This window comes from Delphinus delphis, chromosome 16 (assembly GCF_949987515.2).
Source record: "Delphinus delphis chromosome 16, mDelDel1.2, whole genome shotgun sequence".
Classification (NCBI taxonomy): domain Eukaryota; kingdom Metazoa; phylum Chordata; class Mammalia; order Artiodactyla; family Delphinidae; genus Delphinus; species Delphinus delphis.
The window spans coordinates 57817603-57840671 of record NC_082698.1 but is presented as its reverse complement, the minus strand read 5'-3'; the positions used below and the strand labels follow the sequence as shown (position 1 = coordinate 57840671).

The 23069-nt window shown below is 41.1% G+C and overlaps 1 protein-coding gene and 1 long non-coding RNA gene across 5 annotated transcripts in view; one reads left to right on the top strand and one right to left on the bottom strand.

Moving 5' to 3' along the window:
- Positions 1 to 23069, top strand: part of SAMD8 (sterile alpha motif domain containing 8) — a 91918-nt gene that overhangs the window by 41310 nt on the left and 27539 nt on the right. For 2 of the 4 annotated variants that reach the window (XM_060034746.1, XM_060034748.1), the window contains one exon: positions 21344 to 21936. In XM_060034746.1, the coding sequence (XP_059890729.1) occupies positions 21344 to 21936 (593 nt within the window). Of the gene's footprint in view, positions 1 to 3950; positions 4202 to 21343; positions 21937 to 23069 lie in introns of those variants that run through there. The other 2 variants (XM_060034744.1, XM_060034747.1) reach the window with 2 other exon arrangements.
- LOC132439434 (uncharacterized) lies at positions 1255 to 3819 on the bottom strand. The gene is made up of 3 exons (XR_009522357.1): positions 3750 to 3819; positions 2455 to 2491; positions 1255 to 1324 (listed from the first exon to the last, which is right to left on the bottom strand). It is a non-coding gene; the product is annotated as an uncharacterized lncRNA (long non-coding RNA).

Genomic DNA, 23069 nt, shown 5'->3' with positions numbered 1-23069 from the left:
AATGGGCACACCAGCACCTATTATGCCTACCCTTGGGATGGGGTCCACACTCCCCAACGTGGCTCACAGGACCCTCTGTGAGCTGGCCGCTGCTGACCCTGCAGCCTCACCTCAGGCTGTCCCCCCACCCCCCACCCCTCAGCTCTAGGAACACTGGGTAACTTTCAGTTCCTTGAAGCTGTCATGGTCCCTGGCCTCCAGCCTTACCACATGCTATTTCAACTACCTGTAAAAGTTTTCCCCTTCTCTTGGTCTGATTAACATCTAATTTGTCAGGTTTTGGCTGAGACATGGCTTCCTGACCACTCATGGTATCACTTGAATCACAGAGCAGCTCATCCTTTTTGCATGTGGCCCGGTGAATACAGTTGTAGAGGGAAGTCCCCCCCACCCCACCTCCCTTTGCTCTTCACATTTGCCCACGCATCTGAGTAGCGCTTGTAATACTTCACAGTTTGACTGTCTTTCCACCCGGGGCCCTGCCTTGCCTAAGTGTGGATTCCCAGTATCTAGCTCCGTAGCTGGCAGAGAGAAGTTAATAGTTGGTGAATGAATGGTGAAGGAAAATGAATGTCAGAGTGCCTTGGATTGAACAGTGCTATGAGCCATAGTCTTGTCTTTCCCACGACACAGAGAAACTGAAGTCCAGAGAAGACACTGGCTCACCCGGGGTCAGGTGGCAAGGGACATGGCTCTCACCCAGGATGAACATGAAGCAGCTTCCCCAGGCTCCTTTGTTGTACCCCTGGTATTAGAAGATTTTTTCCATTCGGAAGTACTTTGGGGCAGAAGCCAGACATCTAGGTACCAGATAGCAATGTCCCAAGGCTGAGTGATACAGAAAGAACTGTTTTGTTGTTCGGGAGACCTGGCTTCTAGCCCCAGGGCTGCTCCTAGCTCGTGGCATGACCTGTATTCTAGGGCTCAGTTTCCCTATCTGTGAAGCAATGCTGTTGGATAAAGTGCTGGAACACTGAGCAGAGAGTTTTAAAAACCTGATGGCCCTTTAAAAACTAGGGGTGTGAGGACACTGATGTTTAAGGGGAAACTGGACATCCCCCCATGACTGAGCAGGATGCGATATGGGTTCAGACCCCAAGTCTTACCCCCGGGTGTGCTGAGGGCACGGTGGATGAAGTCAGCTGCAGAGGAGAAGTAGGCACTGATGTCGAACTCAGGGAGGTCGTGGGCTGGCACCCCCAGGTAGCTCACAGTGCTGCCGTAGAAGTCAGGGCTGCCCTGACAGTAGAGGCCCCCATGGGCAGCATTCAGCACGTGGGTGATGCCCAGCTTCCAGAGCTCAAAGCGGTTATTTGCCGTGGCCCTGGGGAGGGGAGGAAGGGGAGCAGTGAGGTCCAGGAAGGCTTTGTCTGGACCCCTGCTTCAGAGCGATGAATCCATTAGGGTCCAAAAGGAGCCAGAAGGAACCCATGGGGTCTGCGGCTCACAGCCCCCCCATAGGAGCTTTCTGGTAGGGGAGCTGGTGGTCAAGGGATTTAGCTTTAGCCTCTCTTTGCTCCCTGAGGCAATCCACCCTTGCCTTGGCCAGGACAGGAAGGAAAAGGATTGCTTCGGCCCTGGGACCCAGCTGCACCTCCCTTCTTGCCCCATGCCCTACCATGCATATCTGGCCTCTCCTGGCCACTACCTCATACCTGCTTCTAATCTGCAAATATTTAAAGGTGACACCTCCCCTGATTCACCTTCAGTCAGCCTTCCTCACCCACTCTGTGTCCAGAGGAGGGAGGCTGGAACCGGAAAGGCAAGCTCTCTGTCCAGCTCATCTCATACCCCAAATCACCATTCCCCAGTCCTTCCCCCGCCCCAGATCCTCCAGTTGTTCTGGATGTGCCAGAAGACTCCGGGAACCTCTGGGAGCTCCCTTCTTTCAGGCAGGCAAAGTCTCTGCTCCCCCTGGTGGCTGCACCTGCTCACTGCACTGTCCCCAGTACAGAGGGGTCCTGGAGAAAGTCCCTAGGCTGGGAAGCTCAGAGAAGAACTATTGCCCTTATACCCACCCCACCCCCATCTCTGGTGAAGATCCCAGGAACTGTCTCTCCTTGTCTCCACCCCCTTATCCCTTCAGTCAGCTACCACTCACGCATCTCCTATGTAAAGGTTGGGCCAAACTTCGTCCACGCGGCTGGAAGAAAACTTCCCTGCCCTCAGGAGCTCCTCTAGTTCCAGGACAGTGGGGCAAGGCGTGACTTCGGCATCTCCCCTCAGCTGTGGGAGCGAGGCCTCCGCCATGGGCCGGCCCACCTGCCCCTCTGTCTCTGCGGTCACTCCTCTCTGCCTCTCCAGTGTCATTCCTTTCCTAGAGATTGGCAGGGACAGGTGAGACAGCAGCAAGTGACTCAGCAAGTCACAGGGGCCTCTAGAGAGAACAGAACATTTTCCTCCCCAGGCCACCCCCTAACCCCAAATTCCATGACAGCATGGAATCAGACATACCTCTGCAAGTCACCTCTCAGCCTCAGTTTCTTCACCTCTGATGTAAGAATTGTGAGGATTAAATGAAACAAAGGATATTCTGCATCTAACACATAATAGATGTTTAATAGATTTAGACTCCTGTGTAAGGCTATTTGGTTCCAAGGACTGAGTTAAAGTAGACATCTGGGGTGCAGAGGAGGTGATTGCCTCCAAGGATTCGTGATAGGAAAAGTTCTTCAGGCCTGGGTCACAAACTAAGTGGGAGCTGTATGGCTATTGGATGAGCTTCTGGATTATGGGGCTCAGGGGAGGGTTCCTGAGTTATAGAGTCGGAGAAAAGTGGCAAGGAGGCATGGAGGACCTCATCTAAAGGGTGCCCACAGGGTTTATGGGGGAAGGTTTGAACAGTGGTTCTGTTATGAAAATGGCTGATTTCTCAAAAGAGAAGGCTAAAATGGGCTGCATATGTCAAAGGGGGGGAGAAGGGAGATGAAAGTTCCCCTAGACTTTCTGAAGAACCAAAGGGCTATCATCAGAAATATTTTGGGGAGGGGGAGGGAGAGTCCTCTGCCTATAAGGGCTTTTGTCTTCACAACAGAAACAGAGAAAAGTCTGTATCTGTCCTTCTGCCAGAGCTAGTTATGGGATGAAGAAGTGATATGTCTTGCCGGCTCTCAGATGACTTCATGAAGGCTTGATCCGGGGCATGAGCTGCAGTGGGGAGGCTCCCAGCTGCCTCTGGCTTTGAGTCTGCCTCGAGGGTAAAGGCCACACCAGGGCATTCCATGGTAGCAGTTTGCACTCATGTCCACCCCAGAGCCTGTCCCCACCCCCATCAGAGCCACTGAAGTCTGCCTTGCACCACCTGGGAAACCAAGGCCAAGAAGGGGCTGGAGCCCAGGTCGCAGGTGGTTTTGGACTTGGTTTACGCCAATGCTAGGCCTGGGCTGGGGGCTTCCCTCAGGGTGGGGCAGTATAGTAAGGTGAGAAGAGCATAGGTTCAGGCAGATTTGAGTAGGAATGCTGGCTTTGGCACATATTAACTGCCCAACCTCAGGCAAGTTTCTTGGCCCTTCTGTGTTGTAATACTCTGTAGAGGTGGCACAAGGATTAAGTGAGATATTTATATGGCATTTGGCATAGGGACTCTCAGAGAATAAAGGGGCAATAAATGGTAACAATGATTGGAGGTTGGCTATTGGAGAGGAGCTGGCTCCCTCCGAAGGAATTAGGATAACCTCCTCTGGCCCCCAAACACTATTTGCTACTCCCATAGGCTCCGCCCCATCTCTGCTAGCCCCTCATCTTCTCACACTTCGGCTTTGGGCCTGACGCATGCGCTCTCGGGTTTCCTTGCTGCGGTTTCTAGCCTCCATTCTCCCCTCGCGCCCATCTTGAGTCCCGCGTCCCTTCCGGTTTTGGCCCCGCCCCCGCCCTAGGGCTCCGCCTCCCGCCGGTAGGGCCCCGCCTCCCGAAGCAGTTCCGGTTCGGATTCGAGCGGCTGCCGGCGCGGTTGAGACGAGGGCCGGCCGGGCAATGCCTGCGCGCAGCCGTCACCGCCCCAGGGTCCACTTCGGCTCTCCTACCCGGGCTCCACCGCCGCTTCTTGAGGCGTCTCACTCCGGCGAGGCTCGGAGGGCGCCGGGTCCCGACAGCTGCTCAGACGCCGACTCGGAGGTGGGTCTGGGGAGCCCGACTCGGACCGCTGAGGTGAGCAGGAGCTGAGGCGGGGAAGAGGGGCTTTGGGAGAAGCCTGCAGCCAAGGGTGAGTGGAGAGTCGGGGATGGAGCCGGGGGCTGCCACGGACAGGGGTTCGGAGGGGCCCCGGGAGACCGTTGAGGGAGCGTGGAGAGTCCCCTTTAGCCTGGAATCTGAGGGAAATGGAGGTTGTTGAGCCGAGGGCCTGAGGGGCGTGACGATGGCCCGAGACAGAGGGGTAAGGAGAGGTCGAGGGGAGAGCGAGAGGGAGTGGGAGGCTGAGGGAGATGTGGCCTCGAAGAGGCAGGGACTTGAAGGTTTTGGAAAGCCGGGTAGTGAGGCAAAAAGACCGAAGGGGTACCGCGGGAATATGGGACCGGGGGAAGAGATGCTCTGAGATTTGGCACTGGGGGCACGGAATCAGAGGAGCCGGCATCAGAGGAGCCGGACCAGGGTCGATGTTACCACCTGGCCAGAGAGAGGGAACCGGGGTGGGACTGACAAGATCGCTGACCAGAGTGGGTGGTGGTAATTAGGGGAAGGATTTAGGCTTGAAGAGGAAAGGGCTATCGGGTGGCAAGTCGTCTGGCTTTAAAGGCCAGAAAAAGAGAAATGGGGTCAAGAAAGAAAAGGAGCCCTTGGAGGCTCTAATTTAGGGCTTTGGCATTTTCACAGGTGTCTTTCAAAGCATGGACGATCACTAGGGTAATATATTTGGGTCATGGGGCTTTCTTATTTGTGGACAGTGAATACTTTTAAGAATCTGGGGTGGGAGGGTTGATGTTAAACACTGATTTGCCCAAAGGACTAGGGGAAGTAGTGAAAAGGAAGTGATGTTTGGAAAAGATAGTGAAAGGAGTGATTCTGTAAATAAAGATAATCATTTGGCTTTCTTCTAACAGTAATAATGTGTTTCTTTTTTTTTTTCGTTGTATTTTTCTTACATTTAAGTTTATCTTAAGTACCAGACAAGTTTAGACAATCTTTTTTCACAAAAAAAGATTTAATACATTACCTTTAAATTAAAAAAACTAAACTGGAAAAAAAGAATTTGGACACTTAGATTTTACAGATACTCAGTATCAACTGATTTCACTTTGGTAGCTTGAGTTGACACGTATTGGCCACAGGGTAAAGACGTGGTCAATACAAGTGTCTGGGTTAAAAAGGTACATAAAACTGTATGTGAAATCACCACAGTCCAGGAGGCTACCAGATGTTCCTCTCACCTGTAACTCCAGAATTGGAGTTGTGTCTTGAAAATTGGAAGGAGGGTACCTTGACAGATTTGCAGGACCAACGCTTTGCAGATATTGTATGAATAATACTTTTAGTAGAGTTATCTAGAAGACTAAGAATAGAGGATGCTTGTAGTTGTCAGTTAACAGAACTGGGATAGGTGGGTACACAGATGCCTTTTATAGAAGACATCGTACCAAAACCATAGTTATGCCAGAAAAATAATGATTGCAGTATTTATACTCTTTAGTTGAAATAGATTAATTTTCTTTTGTAATTGTTAAATTATAACATCTTTGTGAAATGTTGACTTTAGCCACGTCTCATATGTTGTTTTACTTTTACAACCTTTTATCCTATTATAGGTTTGCAAAGTTGTTGGCATTTCAAAACAAACTTTTAATCAAGTATTTCTAGTCTAAATGGGTATCCAACGGTTAAATCTTCATGAGATGATAATTTACTGATTGCAGTAAGCTGTTAATTTATGTGTATTGACTATATGTCATATCTTCAAATGCTCAGTAGACTAATAATTATTTCTTCAAAGGAGAGATGAATTCTTAACTTTGCTTTTAGCTGATGTTAAAAGATTAACTCCTTTTTCTTTAAATTAGTACAAACATCCTTTAGTTGAAGAAGTATATATAGTATTACTATTGTTAATTTATGTTTGCTTACCCTCACTAGATTGAGATTCTCTAGAGACCTTGTCTTCATACTTAGCTCTAAATAAAAGTCTTGGCATGTAAAAATTTGCTGAACTGAACCGAAATATAAGAACTCTCTATTAAGGTTACATCTTAATGTTACTGCAAAATTAAAGAAACTGTTACATGAATTTGTACAGTTAATACATTAGCGTCCCTAATAGTTTGTCTTTGTTTTGCCTTGACAGTTTTCACAGCCACTTAGTTGTAAATAAAATCAGTTTTATGGTAGAGCAGTTTCTCTAAGGCAAGAAAATCTATATTACTCCATTAGAAGCCATTATGACTGCTGTGGCAGAAGATGCAGATATATTTAGATAATCACTTTTGATTTCAGTAGCATCATCGCCATTCTGCAAAGACTCTTTACTTTGCACAACTACTTGTAAACATTTTTATTTTGTTAATCACTAAGATCTTCAATGCTTTTTCAGAACTTTGCGATAGCTGACTTAGAGACATTTTCATGACTTTTCTGAGAAAAGAAATTTGAACATTGTTTTTGGGAAAATGTTGAATCACAGATGTTCTAATGAATATCATCATTATTTTGTCTTATAAGAATAACCATATTAACTAGTTATTCTTTCAAAATTCTTACCTCCAGGCCTGATGTAATACTATGGTGTTAATAGTAGGATGTACCTAGCACAGCCATTAATCATAACAGTGATTCTTACTTTAGGTCTTATGATTCTCTTGGCTTTGAGAAATCAGGAGGTTAACTAGAAATTAGAGGAGCATGGGCCAGGTATCCTTTGAGAACAATTCAGTGTTTACATGCTGCCTTTGTCACTGGTAATTTGCCATTTGAATATGTGGATATGGATTTGTGACAGACCTGTACCCCCTCCTCCCATACACATAGCACCATCCTAAGTGGATCTTAACCTAGCTGAGTCTAGACTTCAGGCTTCCATATTTGAAATGTTTTGTTACTTCACTAAATGATGGGCCCTACTAGTAATAAAATCACCTCACTGCAGAATGTAACATAATATGAGTCTATCTTGGCTTTTGTTTAGGATGGTAGAAACTAGGAAAACTTGGTCATAATAGTTTCAGCACGGTGTTTCACTGTTAAACAGGGTTTTATGACATGTACCTTAGAAGACTATTGTGGAGGCAGAGACCTATGTTTGTATTTGTCTTGAATATTTATTGTGGGCTTAGTGTAGCTTTTGAATTGTGGCTGAGGACAAGAGATATTTATCTATTTATTTATTTATTTATTTTATGCTCTGAGATTTGGCAGTGGGGGCGAGGAATTTTTATTTATTTTATTTTTGGCTGCACTGGGTCTTCGTTGCTGCACGCAGGCTTTCTCTAGTTGTGGTGAGTGGGGACTACTCTTTGTTGCGGTGTGAGGGCTTCTCATCGCAGTGGCTGCACTGTCGTTGAGCACGGGCTCTAGGTGCACGGGCTTCAGTAGTTGTGGCACACGGGCTTAGTTGCTCCACGGCATATGGGATCTTCCCGGACCAGGGCTCTAACCCATGTCCCCTGCATTGGCAGGCAGATTCTTAACCATTGCACCACCAGGGAAGCCTTATATCTATTATCTTGACCCTTTTTTCTGTTCTTTTAAAGTTCTTGACAGGTAAGAAATTCTAGTAGGAGGTGAGAACCATGAATTCTGCTAATTTAGGGTCTTCCTAAAGTTCCTAAGTTAAGCTGTGTCACTGAGTTATTGGAAATGCCTGCAAATTGGCTTTAGTGTGGAACTTTGAGACTAAATTAAATCTATGTCAGTTTCATCAATACAACATTGGTATGAAAGTCAGAGATTGCCAGACCATACATTAAATTTTGGGGCCAAATCCAGTATATTTGCACAATATTGTAATGGAGTTTGAAGTCTTGAGCAAGTTTCTCATTTTCTATTACGTTGATTTGATTTGGGGGTGTAGCATATTTAAAAATGAAGATTTTTACCAGTCAATCTGTCAGACCACTACTAGCCTGCCCAAATATTATTTTAATGATTAGAATAAAAATTTGAATTTTATACACTTGGCTTCTTTACTGGTGTGCTCTGACATTTTGCCAGGTTAAGGATTTTTCATCAAACTTACTACTAAATTTTGACCATTGTGTAAAAACTTTTACTACAACTGAGGATATAACCTGCACAGTGTTGTCTGATTCTTATTCATTGAACTGATTCTTATTCATTGAACTGAGACAGTTCTGAATGTGGTAGAGAATTAGGTACAACCAGATAGTGGAAGTCTTAGTTTAAAGGCAAGTTGGAGTCAGAAAAGGTTTGTGTTCTTTGGTATACATGACAGCCTTTTTTAATAACGGTATATAATAGTGCATGGTCTGTGCAGCAAAAAAAATGTCCCAAGGCTAAAGTGCAGCCAATAGAATGATAATGTAACTGAAAAAACAATTTAATTTATTTCAAATGTGCTATCCCAAATTCTGCTGCTCAGTGGGACATAGTAAAACGGTAGAAGATCACTGCTAGAGTTTCAAAACTGGTAGGAAGTGGTTCTGGGTCTTTGAAACTTTTGTAATTATAGCAGATTCAGATACTTGGAAACAGTGCTTACTAAGAAAAAATAAACTACCTTTTGATAACTATAAAGGGAAAATAATAGTTTTTTGTTTGCTCAATGAAAAGATTTTAATTTAGGATTAAAAAATTTTAATGGGATTTTTTTAAAGCTGCATAGGGACTTCCCTGGTGGCACAGTGGTTAAGAATCCACCTGCCAATGCAGGGGACATGGGTTTGAGCCCTGGTCTGGGAAGATCCTACATGCCACGGAGCAACTAAGCCCATGTGGCGCAACTACTGAGCCTGCGCTCTAGAGCCCATGAGCCACAACTACTGAGCCCGAGCGCCACAACTACTGAATCCTGCGTACCTAGAGCCCATGTTCCGCAACAAGAGAAGCCACCACAATGAGACGCCCGCACTCCACAACGAATAGTAGCCCCCGCTTGCCACAACAGGAGAAAGCCTGTGAGCACAGCAACCAAGATGCATTGCAGCCAAAAAGAAATAATTAATTAGTTAAAAAAAATAACAAGTGTTGGTAAGGATGTGGAAAATTAGAACACTTGTGTGTTGCTCGTGGGAATGTAAAATGATGCTGCTTTGAAAATGGTATGGTGATTTCTGAGAAAATTAAACAGAATTACCAAATGACCCAGCAATTCCACCTCTAGATATATACGCAAAAGAAGTGAAAGCAGGGACTTCCCTGGTGGTCCAGTGGTTAAGACTTTGCACTCCCAATGCAGGGGGCCCGGGTTTGATCCCTGGACAGGGAACTAGATCCTGCATGCTGCAACTAAGAGCCCGAATGCCACAACTAAGACCAGGCGCAGCCAGATAAATAAATAAATAAATAAATAAATATTTTTTAAAAAATGAAAGCAGGACTTGAAAAGATATTTGTATACACCTATGTTTATAGCAGCATTATTCACAATAACTAAGAGTTAGAAGCAACCCAAGTGCCTACTGATGGATGAATGAATAAACAAAATGTGATATATACATAGAATGGAATATTATTTAGCCTTAAAAAGGAGGGAGGTTCTTATATATGCTACAACATGGATGAAGCTTGAAGATATTATGCAAAGGAAAATAAGGCAGACACAAAAGGACAAATATTGTAGGATTCCACTATTGTATCTAGAAAAGTCAAATTCATAGAGACAGAAGGTAGAATGGTGGTTGACAGGAGCACAGGGGAGGAGACAATGGGGAGTTATCGTTCAATGAATATGGAGTTTCCATTTGGAATGATGAAAAAGTTCTAAAAATGGATGGTGGTGATGATTGCACAATGTAAATGTACTTAATTCCACTAAACTGTACACTTAAAAATGGTTAAAATAGTAAATATTCAGTTATGTATAGTTTAACACACACACACACACACACACACACACACACACACACACACACACACACACACACACACACCACCCCCCCCCCCCCCCCACATCATATCTGTGATGCAGGCATTAGGAAGCCAGTACTGCCACTCTACAACTTCAGCTGCTTCCTGACACAAAGTCAGTGACTAGAAACTGGAGAATTACTTGTACACTCACATACAACCAATATTTCAATAGTGTTTCTTGTGGATACCCAAAACTTCAGGAAAATGGCCCCTACTTCACTTTCTGCCTTCCTCCCATGTCAGAGCATCTAGTTGGCTGAACCTAATTCACATTTAGAACCCTAGTTGCTAGGGATCCTGGGGAATAATTTTTACCTTTTTAACCTCTGTAGTACAAAAGACAACTAGAGGGAGATCGGAAAGGATCATGAGTGCCATTTCATCATATTTGTGAAAGGATCCTGAGTGCCAATTCATCATATTTGTCACAGGCACTAAGTCAATGGTGATTCATAGATGGTAATACTCCTTGTAGTCAAGTCATCATTTCCAGTAGTTGGCCAGATTGTCCTGCAGCTGTTCAGTCACAAAGATAGGATAGGACAAAACAAATAGCTTCAGTGAGGCAGAATAGGGAAAAAGTTTGTTGATAGTTATTGTCTCCTTTTACAGTTCTGGGCTGATTGTGCTTAGTTTGTTAAACCTAATATACAGTATTTGCAGTTTTAATTTGGTAACTGAGTTTTAATAAGTAAATGAGTTATTTATATTATCGTGAAGATAATTTAATGCATATCACTCCATTGGTATGCGTTAAAGGCTCATTGATTAAAGAACAGCCATGCTACTGTTAAGTAATACCAGATAAGCTGTTTTTATTGTATTAAGTATGGAGATAAGATCATGGGAAATATGCTGAGCTCTTTTGCTGTCAAGCTGCTGACATCTTTAATTAGTATGAATTAAATTTGGAGAGAAAAGAAATAAATTTTCTAGTAAATGAACAAGTTGATGTGCTGAAAATTGCATTTTTTAATAGTTTTCAAGGGACTTCCCTGGTGGCCTAATGGTTAGGACTCTGCGTTCCCAATGCAGGGGGCCTGGGTTCGATCCCTGGTCAGGGAGCTAGATCCCACATGCATGCTATAACTAAGGAGCCCGCCTGCTGCAACTAAGTCCTGGTGCAACCAAATAAATAAATAAATAAAAATAAATATTAAAAAAATAGTTTTCAAAAATTTCTCACCAGAGTCCATCCAAAAGATAAGAAATGTTTTGTTCCACTCTGTACGGAACAGTCAGCTACTTTAGTTTATCTGTTATCTATGAGTTGGAACTAAGTTTGAGTAATGCCTCTTGATGGTAAGATTCTGCATGAGTGGACTATTCTCTCAGTGCCTTGATAATAACATTGACCTTTGATAACTAATTTCTTAATTGCTCATGATTTCAGAATAAACTTCTTTTAAATTTTATCTCAAATTGAAATGTTTCCTTTATGTACCAGTTAACATTTTGGACAAGTACCATGCTTTGCACACAGAGCTTTTTGATGTGGATCAAACTTTAATGACGTAGCTAGGAGTTAGTGTCTAAATAATATGTCAGATTTTTTTATTCTGTTATTCTACTTCTATAAATCTAACCCAAGGCACTGCAATACTATTTGTAATAGTAATAAAATTGTGAACAGTTGCTGACAGTGGGGAAATGGACAAATTATTGTATAGCCATACAATGGAATGTCCTTTTCAAAGGATAGTTTGATAACATTAGACAGGACTCATGCAATAATGTTAAGTAAAAATGATACAGAATTACCAATGGTATGGTTTCTCTATAGAAATTTTTCCTATAGAAAGTTCTGTGGAGGAAAGATAAATAAAAAATTACAAGCATTAGTTCTCTGGGGGGTAATTTTGAAATTATATTTTAGATGTTCTTCAACAAATATGTATCGCTTCTATATATTTTTCTGTCTTTTTATTGTAGAAGTTCATTACTTTTAAAGATCCAAACAATGCAGAAATTTGTAGACTACAAACTATAAAAGTCCTTCAGTCACCTACCTAGGCAAATGAAGTCCAGTTTATCAACTTGTTCTTTTATGGATCTTGCTTTTGTTGTCATATCTAAGAAATCTTTACCTAACCTAAGGTCAGAAAGATTTTCTCCTGTGTTTTCTTTTTTTTTTTTCTCCTGTGTTTTCTTTTAGAAGTTTTCTAGTTTTAGATTTTACATTAGGTCTGTGATCCATTTCAAGTTAATTTTTTATATGTGGTGAGAGGTATGGATTAATTTTTTTTGCATGTGGATATTCATTTGTTCTAATACGATTTGATGGAAAGACTATCCTTTCTCCACTGAATTGCCTTTGCATGTCTGTAGAAAATGAGATATCCATATGTATGTAGGTCTATTTCTGGATTCTCTATTCTGTACCATTGATTTGTTTATCTTTATGCCATTACTACTTTGTCTTGATTAGGGTAGTATGATAGAATTCTAAAATGACCTCCAGTGACCTTTGTATAGTGGGAAGGACCTGTGAGTCTGATTATCACTCTGATTATGTTATGTTATATGGCACAGTTGACTAAGAAAGGGAAATTATCTTAGTGGACCTGACCTAATCAGCCAGCAAAGGACTGGGCTTTTCCTGGAGAAAGAGATTCTAAGTACAAGGGGCATTCAACAAAGAAAAACAACAGAGAAAAAGCTGGTTTTCAGAATAGGAGGGGGCCCTAAATGCCAGTGGCCACTAAATTTACAGTAATTTGTTACACAGCAGTAGAAAACAAACACTGTATATAGTAAGTCTTGTAATTAGCTATCTAATCTTATTCTTTTTCAAGGTTGTTTTGGTTATTCTGTGTCCTTTGCATTTTCATATCAACTACTGAAATAAGTTTATCTATAAAAAAGTCTGTTGGAATTTTGATTGGGATTCCATGAAATATATAGATCAAATTTTGGAAGAATTGACGGATGTCAATGAAAAATTAACCAGTCAATCTAAGAAAAAAATGGAAAATTTTATCTGAGCCAAATTGAGCACTGTAACCCAAGAACAGCACATCAGAAAGCTCTCAGAGCTGTTCCACCAATAAGAAGTGTAGGCATAGTTATATAAGTTTTTTTGAGACAGAGGGCTGTACATTAAATGACGTTTTATTGACAGTTACACAGTCCAGATCTAAAAGTCGTGTGGCCCCTTACAAGATCAAGAAGGAATGTTATCTTTCTTTTTTTTAATACATTTATTTATTTATTTATTTTTGGCTGTGTTGGGTCTTCATTGCTGCATGCGGGCTTTCTTTAGTTGTGGCGAGCCGGGGCTAGTCTTCATTGCAATGCGTGGGCTTCTCATTGCAGTGGCTTCTTTTGTTGTGGAGCACGGGCTCTAGGCGCATGGGCTTCAGTAGTTGTGGCACATGGGCTCAGTAGTTGTGGCTCACGGGCTCTAGAGCGCAGGCTCAGTAGTTGTGGCGCACGGGCTTAGTTGCTCCGCAGCATGTGAGATCTTCCCGGACCAGGGCTTGAACCCTGCGTGTCCCCTGCATTAGCAGGCAGATTCTTAACCCACTGCACCACCAGGGAAGTCCTGGATATATTTTTGATAGGCTGATTGTTGGATAAGAGAAAGAGAGGTGACAAGGATGATTCAATTTACCAAATTCAAAGGTGGATTTTTAACCACTGCGCCACCAGGGAAGTCCCAAGAAGGAATGTTATCTTTTAAGGAGTTGCCTGGCTGGTGCTAGGAGAATGTTGCTCTTTATGGCTGAGCAGATATTTATGCCAACGGGGGAGGTTTGGTTGATGCGTAATATAGATACACAGTTCTCAGTAGTGGGGAGAGAGGAGGCCAAAGGGCAGAGAAAAAGTTTTTATGTTTGAATTCTTCTTGTCTGGACATAAAATATGAATTTTATTTCACAGCATTTTTATTTTCTTAAAAATTTGAGTCTTTTGACCCACCCATGTCACTATTTATTTAGATCTTTAATTTCTCTTAGCAATGTTTTATAGTTTTTAGTTTACAGATTTTTCGCATGTTTGGTCAGATTTATCCTTGGGCATTTTATATTTTTTGGTGCTATTGTAAATGGCATTATTTTGTAAATTTCAATTTTTTGATTGTTTATTTCTAGTATATAGAAATACAATTGATTTTTGTATGTTGATATTAAACAATCTTGCTAAACTAAATTATTAGTTCTAGTAACTTGTGTTTGTGTGTATGTGTAGATTCCATTGAATTTTCCACATAGATTATCATATTGTCTGCAAATACAGTTTTGTTCTTTCCTTTCCAATCGTATGCCCTTTATTTCTTCTTCTTGCCTTATTCTACTGGCTAGATTGCTCAGTGTTTTACCAAAATGATGAGAGTAGACAGTCCAGCCTTGTTCCTGATATTAAGGGGAAAGCCTTTAGCCTTTCATCATTAAGTATAATGTTAACCATAGGTTTTTCAAAGATGTCCTTTATCAACTTGATGAAGTTTCTCTTTATTTCTCGTTTGCTGAGAGTTTTTCATTGGGAATGAATACTGGATTTTGCCAAATGCTTTTCTGTCTTTTGAGTTATTGTGTGGTTTCCCTGTTTTAGCCTGTGGTGAATTATTTTTATTTTCAAGTGTTAAACTAACTTTGCACTCCTGAGATAAACATCACTTGGTTATGTTGTATTATCCTTTTAAAATATTGTTGGATTTGATTTGCTAAGATATGTTTAAATTTTTTGCTTTCACATTTGTAAGGGCTCTCAGGCTGTAGTTTTATTTTCTTGTAATGTCTTTGTCTGGTTTTGGTATCAGGGTACTACTGGCCTCATGGACTGAATTCAGAAATATTCCCTCCTCTTCTGGAAGAGTTTTATTTTAGTAGTCCATTTCTCCCAACTTTTGTGCTATTGTTGACATATTTTACTTACATATTTACCCATATATCTACCATTTCTGGTATTCATATTTTCAAATGATGGCATTTTTGTTCTGCCTGAAGGACTTCCTTTTCACATTTCTGGTAGCTCAGGTCTGCTCGAGATGAAAGTATTCAGCTTTTGTGTGTCTGAAAAAGTATTTGTTTTACCTTTGTTTTTGATCGACATTTTACCGGTCATAGAATTATAGGCTGATCATTTTTTTTTCTTTCAGTCTTTTAAAGACATTGTTTCACTGTCTTCTAGCTTGCAATGTTTCCAGTGAGGAATCTGCTATCATTCTTATCTTTGTTCCTATGTGTATAATGTGTGTATCCTCTCTTTTTACTTTCTCATTGTCATTGATTTTGAGTAATTTGATTATGATATGGTGTGGTATAGTTGTTTTTGCTTGTTTGTTTGTTTTTTATTTATTTTCGGCTGCATTGGGTCTTTGTTGCTGTGTGCGGGCCCTCTCTAGCTGTGGGAGCAGGGGCCACTCTTTGTTGTGGTCCACGTGCTTTTCACTGTGGTAGCTTCTCTTGTTGGGGAGCATGGGCTCTAGGTGTGTGGGCTTCAGCACTTGCGGCTTGTGGACTCAGTAGTTATGGCTCGTGGGCTGTAGAGCACAGGCTCAGTAGTTATGGTGCACGGGCCCAGTTGCTCCGCTGCATGTGGGATCTTCCTGGACCAGGGCTCGAACCTGTGTCCCCTGCGTTGGCAAGCGTATTTTTAACCACTGCGCCACCAGGGAAGCCTTGGTGTGGTATAGTTTTTTGTGTGGTTCTAATGTTTGGAATTTATTGAGCTTTTTGATTTGTGTTTATAGTTTTCACCAAATCTTGAAAAATGTTAACCATTGTTACTTCAGATATTTTTTTCTGCACTCTCCTCTCTCGTTGTTTGGGGACTACAATTATGCATCTATCAAGATGTTTGAAGTTGTCCCACCTCTCACTGATATTCTTTTCATTTTCTTTTATTTTTTTAATCATGGTAAAATATACATAACAAACTTATATTTTAACCATTTTTAAGTGCACAGTTTAGTGGCACTAAGTACATTTACATTGTTGTGCAACCATCACCACCATCCATTTCCAGAACTGTTTCATTATCCCAAATGGAAACTTTGTACCCATTAAACAGTAATGGGTATTTGTCTCCTACTGCACAGTCCCTGGAAACCAACATCTACTTTCTGTCTCTATGAATTTGACTACCAAGTGAATCATACAATATTTGTCCTTTTGTGTCTGGCTTATTTCACTTAGCATAATGTCTTCAAGATTCCTTTTAAAGGCTGAATAATATTCTCTTCATTTTTAAAAATTCTGTTTTTCCTGTGTTTCATTTTGAATAATTCCTATTGTTATGTCTTCAAGTTTACTATACTTATGCAATATCTGATCAGCTGTTAATCCCATCCAGTGTGTTTTTTATTACATATCTTGTAATTTCATCTCTAGAAGTTTGAGTTGGATCTTTTTTATATGTCTATATCTCTATTTAACTTTTTGAACATATGTAATACAGTTATCATAACTATGTTAATTTCCTTGTCTGATAATTTTATTATCTGTGTCAGTTCTGGGTCAATTTCAATTGATTTTCTACTCATTATAGATGAATTTTTCTACTCCTTTGCATGCCTGGTAATCTTTGGTTGGTTGCCAGACATTGTGATTTTACCTGTTGGGTGCTGAATACTTTCTTATGCCTATTAATATTCTTCTGCTTTGTTGTGGGATGTAGTTAAATTACTTGAAAACAGTTTGATCCTTTTGGTTCTGCTTTTAAGATTTGTTTGGCTGGACCAGAGACATGTTTAGGTTTAGGGCAGGATTTCTCAGTATCAGTACTATAACACTTTGGGTCAGATAATTCTTTGTTGTGAGGGGCTGTCCTGTGCATTGTAGAGTGTTTAACAGCATCCCTAGCCTCTAGTCTTTAGATGATCCCCTAGTTGTGACAACCACAAATGTCTCCAGAAATTGCCAAATATTTTGGGGTGGGCAAATTGCCCTCAGTTGAGAACTACTGTTTTTAGGGTTAATTCTTCCTTACTACTATGGAAAGATCTTATTGTGTACTCTACCCAGTGCCCCATGAATCATGAGATTTTTCATTTTTTTCCAGTCTGGTTGTTTATAGTAGGCACTTTTAGTGGTCTTGTGTGAATACTGGGCATTATTGCCTCTAATCTTTCTGGGTGGTTCTTTTTTCAGTCTTGTTTGGTTTCCTCACATATATGTGCTGATCAGCATTCAGCTGCCTATTCAAGGGAGATCCTTTGCAAATCTCTGGAGTTCCATCTTAGTCTGCTTAGGCTGTTATAACAAAAATACCATAGGCTGGGTGGCTTAAACAGCAAATCTATTTCTCACAGTTCTGGAGGCTGAGGAGTCCAAGATCAAAGTGCCAGCAGATTTGGTGTCTGTGAGGACCTGCTTCCTAGTTCATAGGTGGTCAGCTTCTAGTTGTGTCTTTAGATGACAGAAGGGAAGAGAACTCTTTGGGGTGTCTCTTATAAAGGCATTAATTCCATTCACGAGGATTCTGCCTTCATGACCTAATCACCTCTTAATACTATCCTATTGGGGGTTAGAATTTCAACATATGAATTTGGGGGGAATATAAACATTCAGTCCATAACAAGTTCTCTGTCTGTGTATCTTTCTCCTCTCTAGTATTCTATCCCAGGTACACTGCCATCTTGATTTCCCTAGATTCTCAGTTCCATTGCAACTCACCAAGTCTGCTGGGTCTCACCCAGTTTATATCGTGTACCACTCATGGCTGGGGCAGTAGGGCTCACCTTGTTTCCTACTCTCAAGGACCTCCTTTGTTGTCTGGTGCCCACTGTCTTGAAACTGGTTTTCTCCCCATATATTTAATCTATTTTTTGGCTGTTTCAGGTGGAAAAGTAAATCTGGTTTCTCTTATTGCATCTTGTTCAGAAGCAGAAGTCCCTTTAACTGATAGTTGATTCATATTAATTATTGGTTAAAGCTGAAAGTATTCTGAAACATTTACTTACCTAATTTCTTCATTATGTATATTTGTATGAAACTTATAGCTCTCATATTCTTTGTTAAAAGTCTCCTGTCCCCTGTAGCTCCTGTGGTACAATGTAAATATTAAATTGCCTTGAAGCCTTTTATCATCTGTTAATATACCTCTTTAATGCAGGTTTTCATAGTGTTATCTAAGTATGTAGTAGCACACAATTAACAGTTGTGCCCTGACCTGATGAAGCACAACAGTGCAATGTGTCATGCTTTTAGGGCATTGCCACAGCAGGCTCAAAGACTTCCAGGAGGCTTTCTTGTATGATAACTCATATTTTCTAGCAGCTAAAACATCAGCATCAAAGCCTGTTTGTTAGCCAGATTGAGGGTGTAAAGAACAGATTGTTAGCCAGATTGAAGGTGCTATAAGACAGAAAAAAAAAAACCATGAAGGAGATCATTTTGAGCAGTGTGTGAGATGAAACTACTGAAGAATAAGGCTAAAAGGATGGGGTGACTTGGAGCCCGTTGGTGGTAAGCTGTTAGAAAAAGGAGAAAGGTAGCAGAATAGAAGTAAAATGACAGAAGGAATCTGGCCTTATCTTGTATGAGAAGAGCTTCTCATACTTATTACATCGTAATTGTTGCAGAGTTTGTAGCATGTGTTTGTTGGATATTCAGGGATGAAATGATTCAGAGAATACCTTGGGGAAAAGATATGTATGTAGTGTGTAGGATGAAGCCATCTGGCTATCTATATGGACTAAAACATAGCAAAATCATTTAAAATGGAACTATATATATGTAATACGTGATATAAAATTATATATATCAATGTGTATAAATTCCATGAGTTGAAAGTGAATAAATCATAATTCCTTGGCCTTTGGGATGACACTGATATACTGTAGGTAAAAATAAAAAAGTTGAGTACAATTTTTTGTAGCTCTGCAGTATATAAAACATGTCCTTACAGATGCATGTACTGTTAATTTTTTAAAACTGAAAAGCTATTGTGGATTAATACTGTTAAAAGCTCTGTTTTGAAACACTGTGATTTAAGATTTTCAAAAACTAGGATTGCTTTTTAGTAATTAAGAAACAAATATTTAATGGGCATGTTTCTTGTTGGCTGAATACTTTTGATGGTATAAGAGGTACTTGGGTAGTTGAGTATCTGCCTTTTTCAGGTGATTATAGGTATTCATGGCAAGAGTTTGTGTGGATAGAAGAATGCAGAAGTAGCAGCTTTTTACTTTCCTTAGCATAAAGAAGCATAGAAAGGTTTTCATAGCCAAAAATGCATGTTGTAAGGGAATGATAAGCACTAAAATCAGGAATTACTACATCTGAGAGGAGAGGAAGGGGTTGCTATCAGGGAAGGACATTCACTTGTATTGATGTTTTGTTTTGCTTTTAAAGCAAACTTTTAAAATCAAGTTCAACATATGTAAAATGTAGATCATACGTATACAGATTGATGAATTTTCACATGTATAACTAATACCCAGATTAAGAAACAGAACATATGTATTGGAACTGTTTTTTTTTTTTTCTTTCAAGCTGGGTAGTGGGCACATGGGTGTTTGTTGTGTCATTCTTTCTCGTTCTTCTTCTTTTTTTTTTTTTTTTTTTTTTGCGGTACACGAGCCTCTCACCGCTGCGGCCTCTCCCGTTGCGGAGCACAGGCTCCGGACGCGCAGGCTCAGCGGCCATGGCTCACGGGCTCAGCCGCTCCGTGGCATGTGGGATCTTCCCGGACCGGGGCACGAACCCGTGTCCCCTGCATTGGCAGGCGGACTCTCAACCACTGCGCCACCAGGGAAGCCCCTCTTCTTCTTTTTTAATGCTTTAAAGTTTACCTACTGTGGAGTTTTTTTTTTAATATATTTATTTATCTATTTTGGTTGCACTAGATCTTAGTTGCGGCACGTGGGCTCCTTAGTTGTGGCATGTATGTGGGATCTAGTTCTCTGACTAGGGATCAAATCCGGACCCCCTGCATTGGGAGCGCAGAGTCCTATCCACTGCACTACTAGGGAAGTCCCCTTACTGTGTTTTTAAAAAATCATCTCAGAAGGAAATATGGCCTTTAGAGATCTGGAAAATGTCAGAAAGCCCACAGGCTTTAGTAGTTGAGAAAGTACTTTAGGGAACTAGGTTTTTTCTCCATGTAGGCCTTTGTCTCCCGTATATCTGATAAAGTTTATAAACCTGATATAGACCCAAGTTACTGAACATTTTAAAATGGAAAAAGAACATAAACAGAACTGTGTGGGATCAAAGTAGTAAAAATTATTAGTACTTTTTGAAACAGTACATTGTTGGCCTTTTATAATTGCAGTATAGGGAATTCCCCAGGGGTCCAGTGGTTAGGACTCCATGCTTTCACTGCTGAGGTCCAGGGTTCAATCCCTGGTCAGGGAACTAAGATCCCGCAAACCACGTGGTGAGACCAAAAATTAAAATTAAAAAAAAAAAAGGAAATACTATAATTGCAGTATAAAATATGGCCCCTCAAATTTATGGTACATTGAAATGTTTAATCACTAAATCTCAATGATAGTTTAAGAAGAAAATTCCTTTTTCAGTTCTGTAATGGAATATTCAAGGTATAGAAAGAAATGAGCTGTTAAGATATTTATAGATACTTAATATCTAGTAAAGACTTTATATCTGTTGTAGAAATTATTTGTATAGTAGATAGAAATATGCTTAATCTAAGGTGTTTCCTGCAGTTAGTTATCTATCTGCCTTTGTGGGGTTGTGTGTTTTTTTTTTTTTGCGGTACGCAGGCCTCTCACCGCTGTGGCCTCTCCCGCCGCGGAGCACAGGCTCCGGACACGCAGGCCCAGCGGCCATGGCCCACAGGCCCAGCTGCTCCGCGGCATGTGGGATCCTCCCGGACCGGGGCACGAACCCGCGTCCCCTGCATCGGCAGGCGGACTCTCAACCACTGCGCCACCAGGGAAGCCCGGGGTTGTGTGTTTTTTTGGAGGCGGGGTGGGGGGAGACTTATTCCACGAACATGAAGATTTCTGAAATTTGATTTATTTTTACGTATAACAAATCTGTCTATATATCTCATTTTATGAACAGTGTTGAGTTATTTTTCTCAATTCTTCTCACCAGTAGGCTTTTTCTAATTAAGTAATGGCTTGCTGTGGTGTGGAAAAGCCATTTGTAAAATATTACCAAAAAAACATTTTGCAAAAATGTTCGGTCATTAGCTTTCCTTTTGCTATTGGGGTTATATGCATATAATTATTAGAATGTTAATCTGTTGAGAACTACTCATTAATGAATAATTTTTGTTTCTTTTACTCTCGTCTGGAAGCCAATAGGGCAGTGTAGATGAATTACTGTTTCTGATGTGTTTACGTGTATTTTGTCTTCAAAGGAGTTCTTAGGACACCCTGAAATTTTTGTTTTATTTTCCTGTTTTCCCTTGACAGGCAGTGGAAGAGGAAATGGCTTTTCCTAATCAGCTGTGCATTCGCCGCTGGACTACCAAGCATGTAGCTGTTTGGCTGAAGGATGAAGGCTTTTTTGAGTATGTGGACATTTTATGCAATAAGCACCGACTTGATGGAATCACATTGCTAACGTTGACTGAATATGATCTCCGGTCTCCTCCTCTGGAAATCAAAGTCTTAGGGGACATTAAAAGGTTAATGCTGTCAGTCCGAAAATTGCAGAAAATACATATTGATGTTTTAGAAGAGATGGGATACAACAGTGACAGTCCCATGAGTTCCATGAGCCCTTTCATTAGTGCTCTTCAGAATGCAGAGTGGCTCTGTAATGGGGAACCTTCACATGACTGTGACGGACCCATCGCTGATTTGAATTCTGATCAATACCAGTATGTGAATGGTAAAAACAAACATTCTATTCGAAGATTGGACCCAGAGTATTGGAAGACCATATTGAGTTGTATATATGTTTTTATAGTGTTCGGATTTACATCTTTCATAATGGTTATAGTCCACGAGCGAGTGCCTGACATGCAGACCTATCCACCACTCCCGGATATATTCTTAGACAGGTAAGTTTTGTTTCTAGTTGCCAAGTTTGTAGAAGATAGCTGTACTAGCAATGATAATGATATATTCATGATAATTACATTCTTTATTATTGTTGTTTTGGTTGATATATACTTCCCATTTGCCTTATCTTGTGCTATATAAAGATGCTTTAGAATTGCCTTTTTCTCTTAGAGTAAACTAGACCTTAAGCCTAGATGAGTAGCAAGAACCACTGCTTAATTTATTTTTCTACAGCTATGTTATAGCTCCTTGGGCACTTCAGATTTTAAAAGGGTTTCCTGGAATGTTATATGTAATAAATGGAATTTGTTTACTTTTTTTAAAAAAAAGATGAACAGGGTTTTGCTTCTTCTAAAAATATGGGGAGGTCTCATGTATCATCAGATAAATTAGAACTATCACAAATACAAACTGATTCATGGATAGTATTCTGTTTTTATAAATACTGAATGCATAAAAAAGAGTATAGTATATTATATGAAAAATAAGAATAGAACAAAACTCAAAACTATTAGTTTTTATATTTGCGGGTTTTTTTTTTTTTTTTGCGGTACACAGCCCTCTCATTGTTGTGGCCTCTCCCATTGCGGAGCACAGGCTCTGATGCGCAGGCTCAGCGGCAATGGCTCACGGGCCCAGCCGCTCCGCAGCATGTGGGATCTTCCCAGACAGGGGCACGAACCGTGTCCCCTGCATCAGCAGGCAGACTGTCAATCACTGCGCCACCAGGGAAGCCCTGTATTTGTGGTTTTAAAAAATCTTTTGAAAGTTTGTAGTGCTGTCTTGTTTTTGTAAAACGTTGTGCCCCTGAAATTGAAACTGTGATTAAAAATCTTCCAACAAACAAAAGCCCAGGACCAGATGGCTTCACAGGCGAATTCTATCAAACACTTAGAGAAGAGAAGAGCTAACACCTATCCTTCTCAAACTCTTCCAAAATATAGCAGAGGGAGGAACACTCCCAAACTCATTCTACGAGGCCACCATCACCCTGATACCAAAACCAGACAAACATGTCACAAAGATGGGCTTCCCTGGTGGCGCAGTGGTTGAGAGTCTGCCTGCCGATTCAGGGGACACGGGTTTGTGCCCCGGTCTGGGAAGATCCCACATGCCACGGAACGGCTAGGCT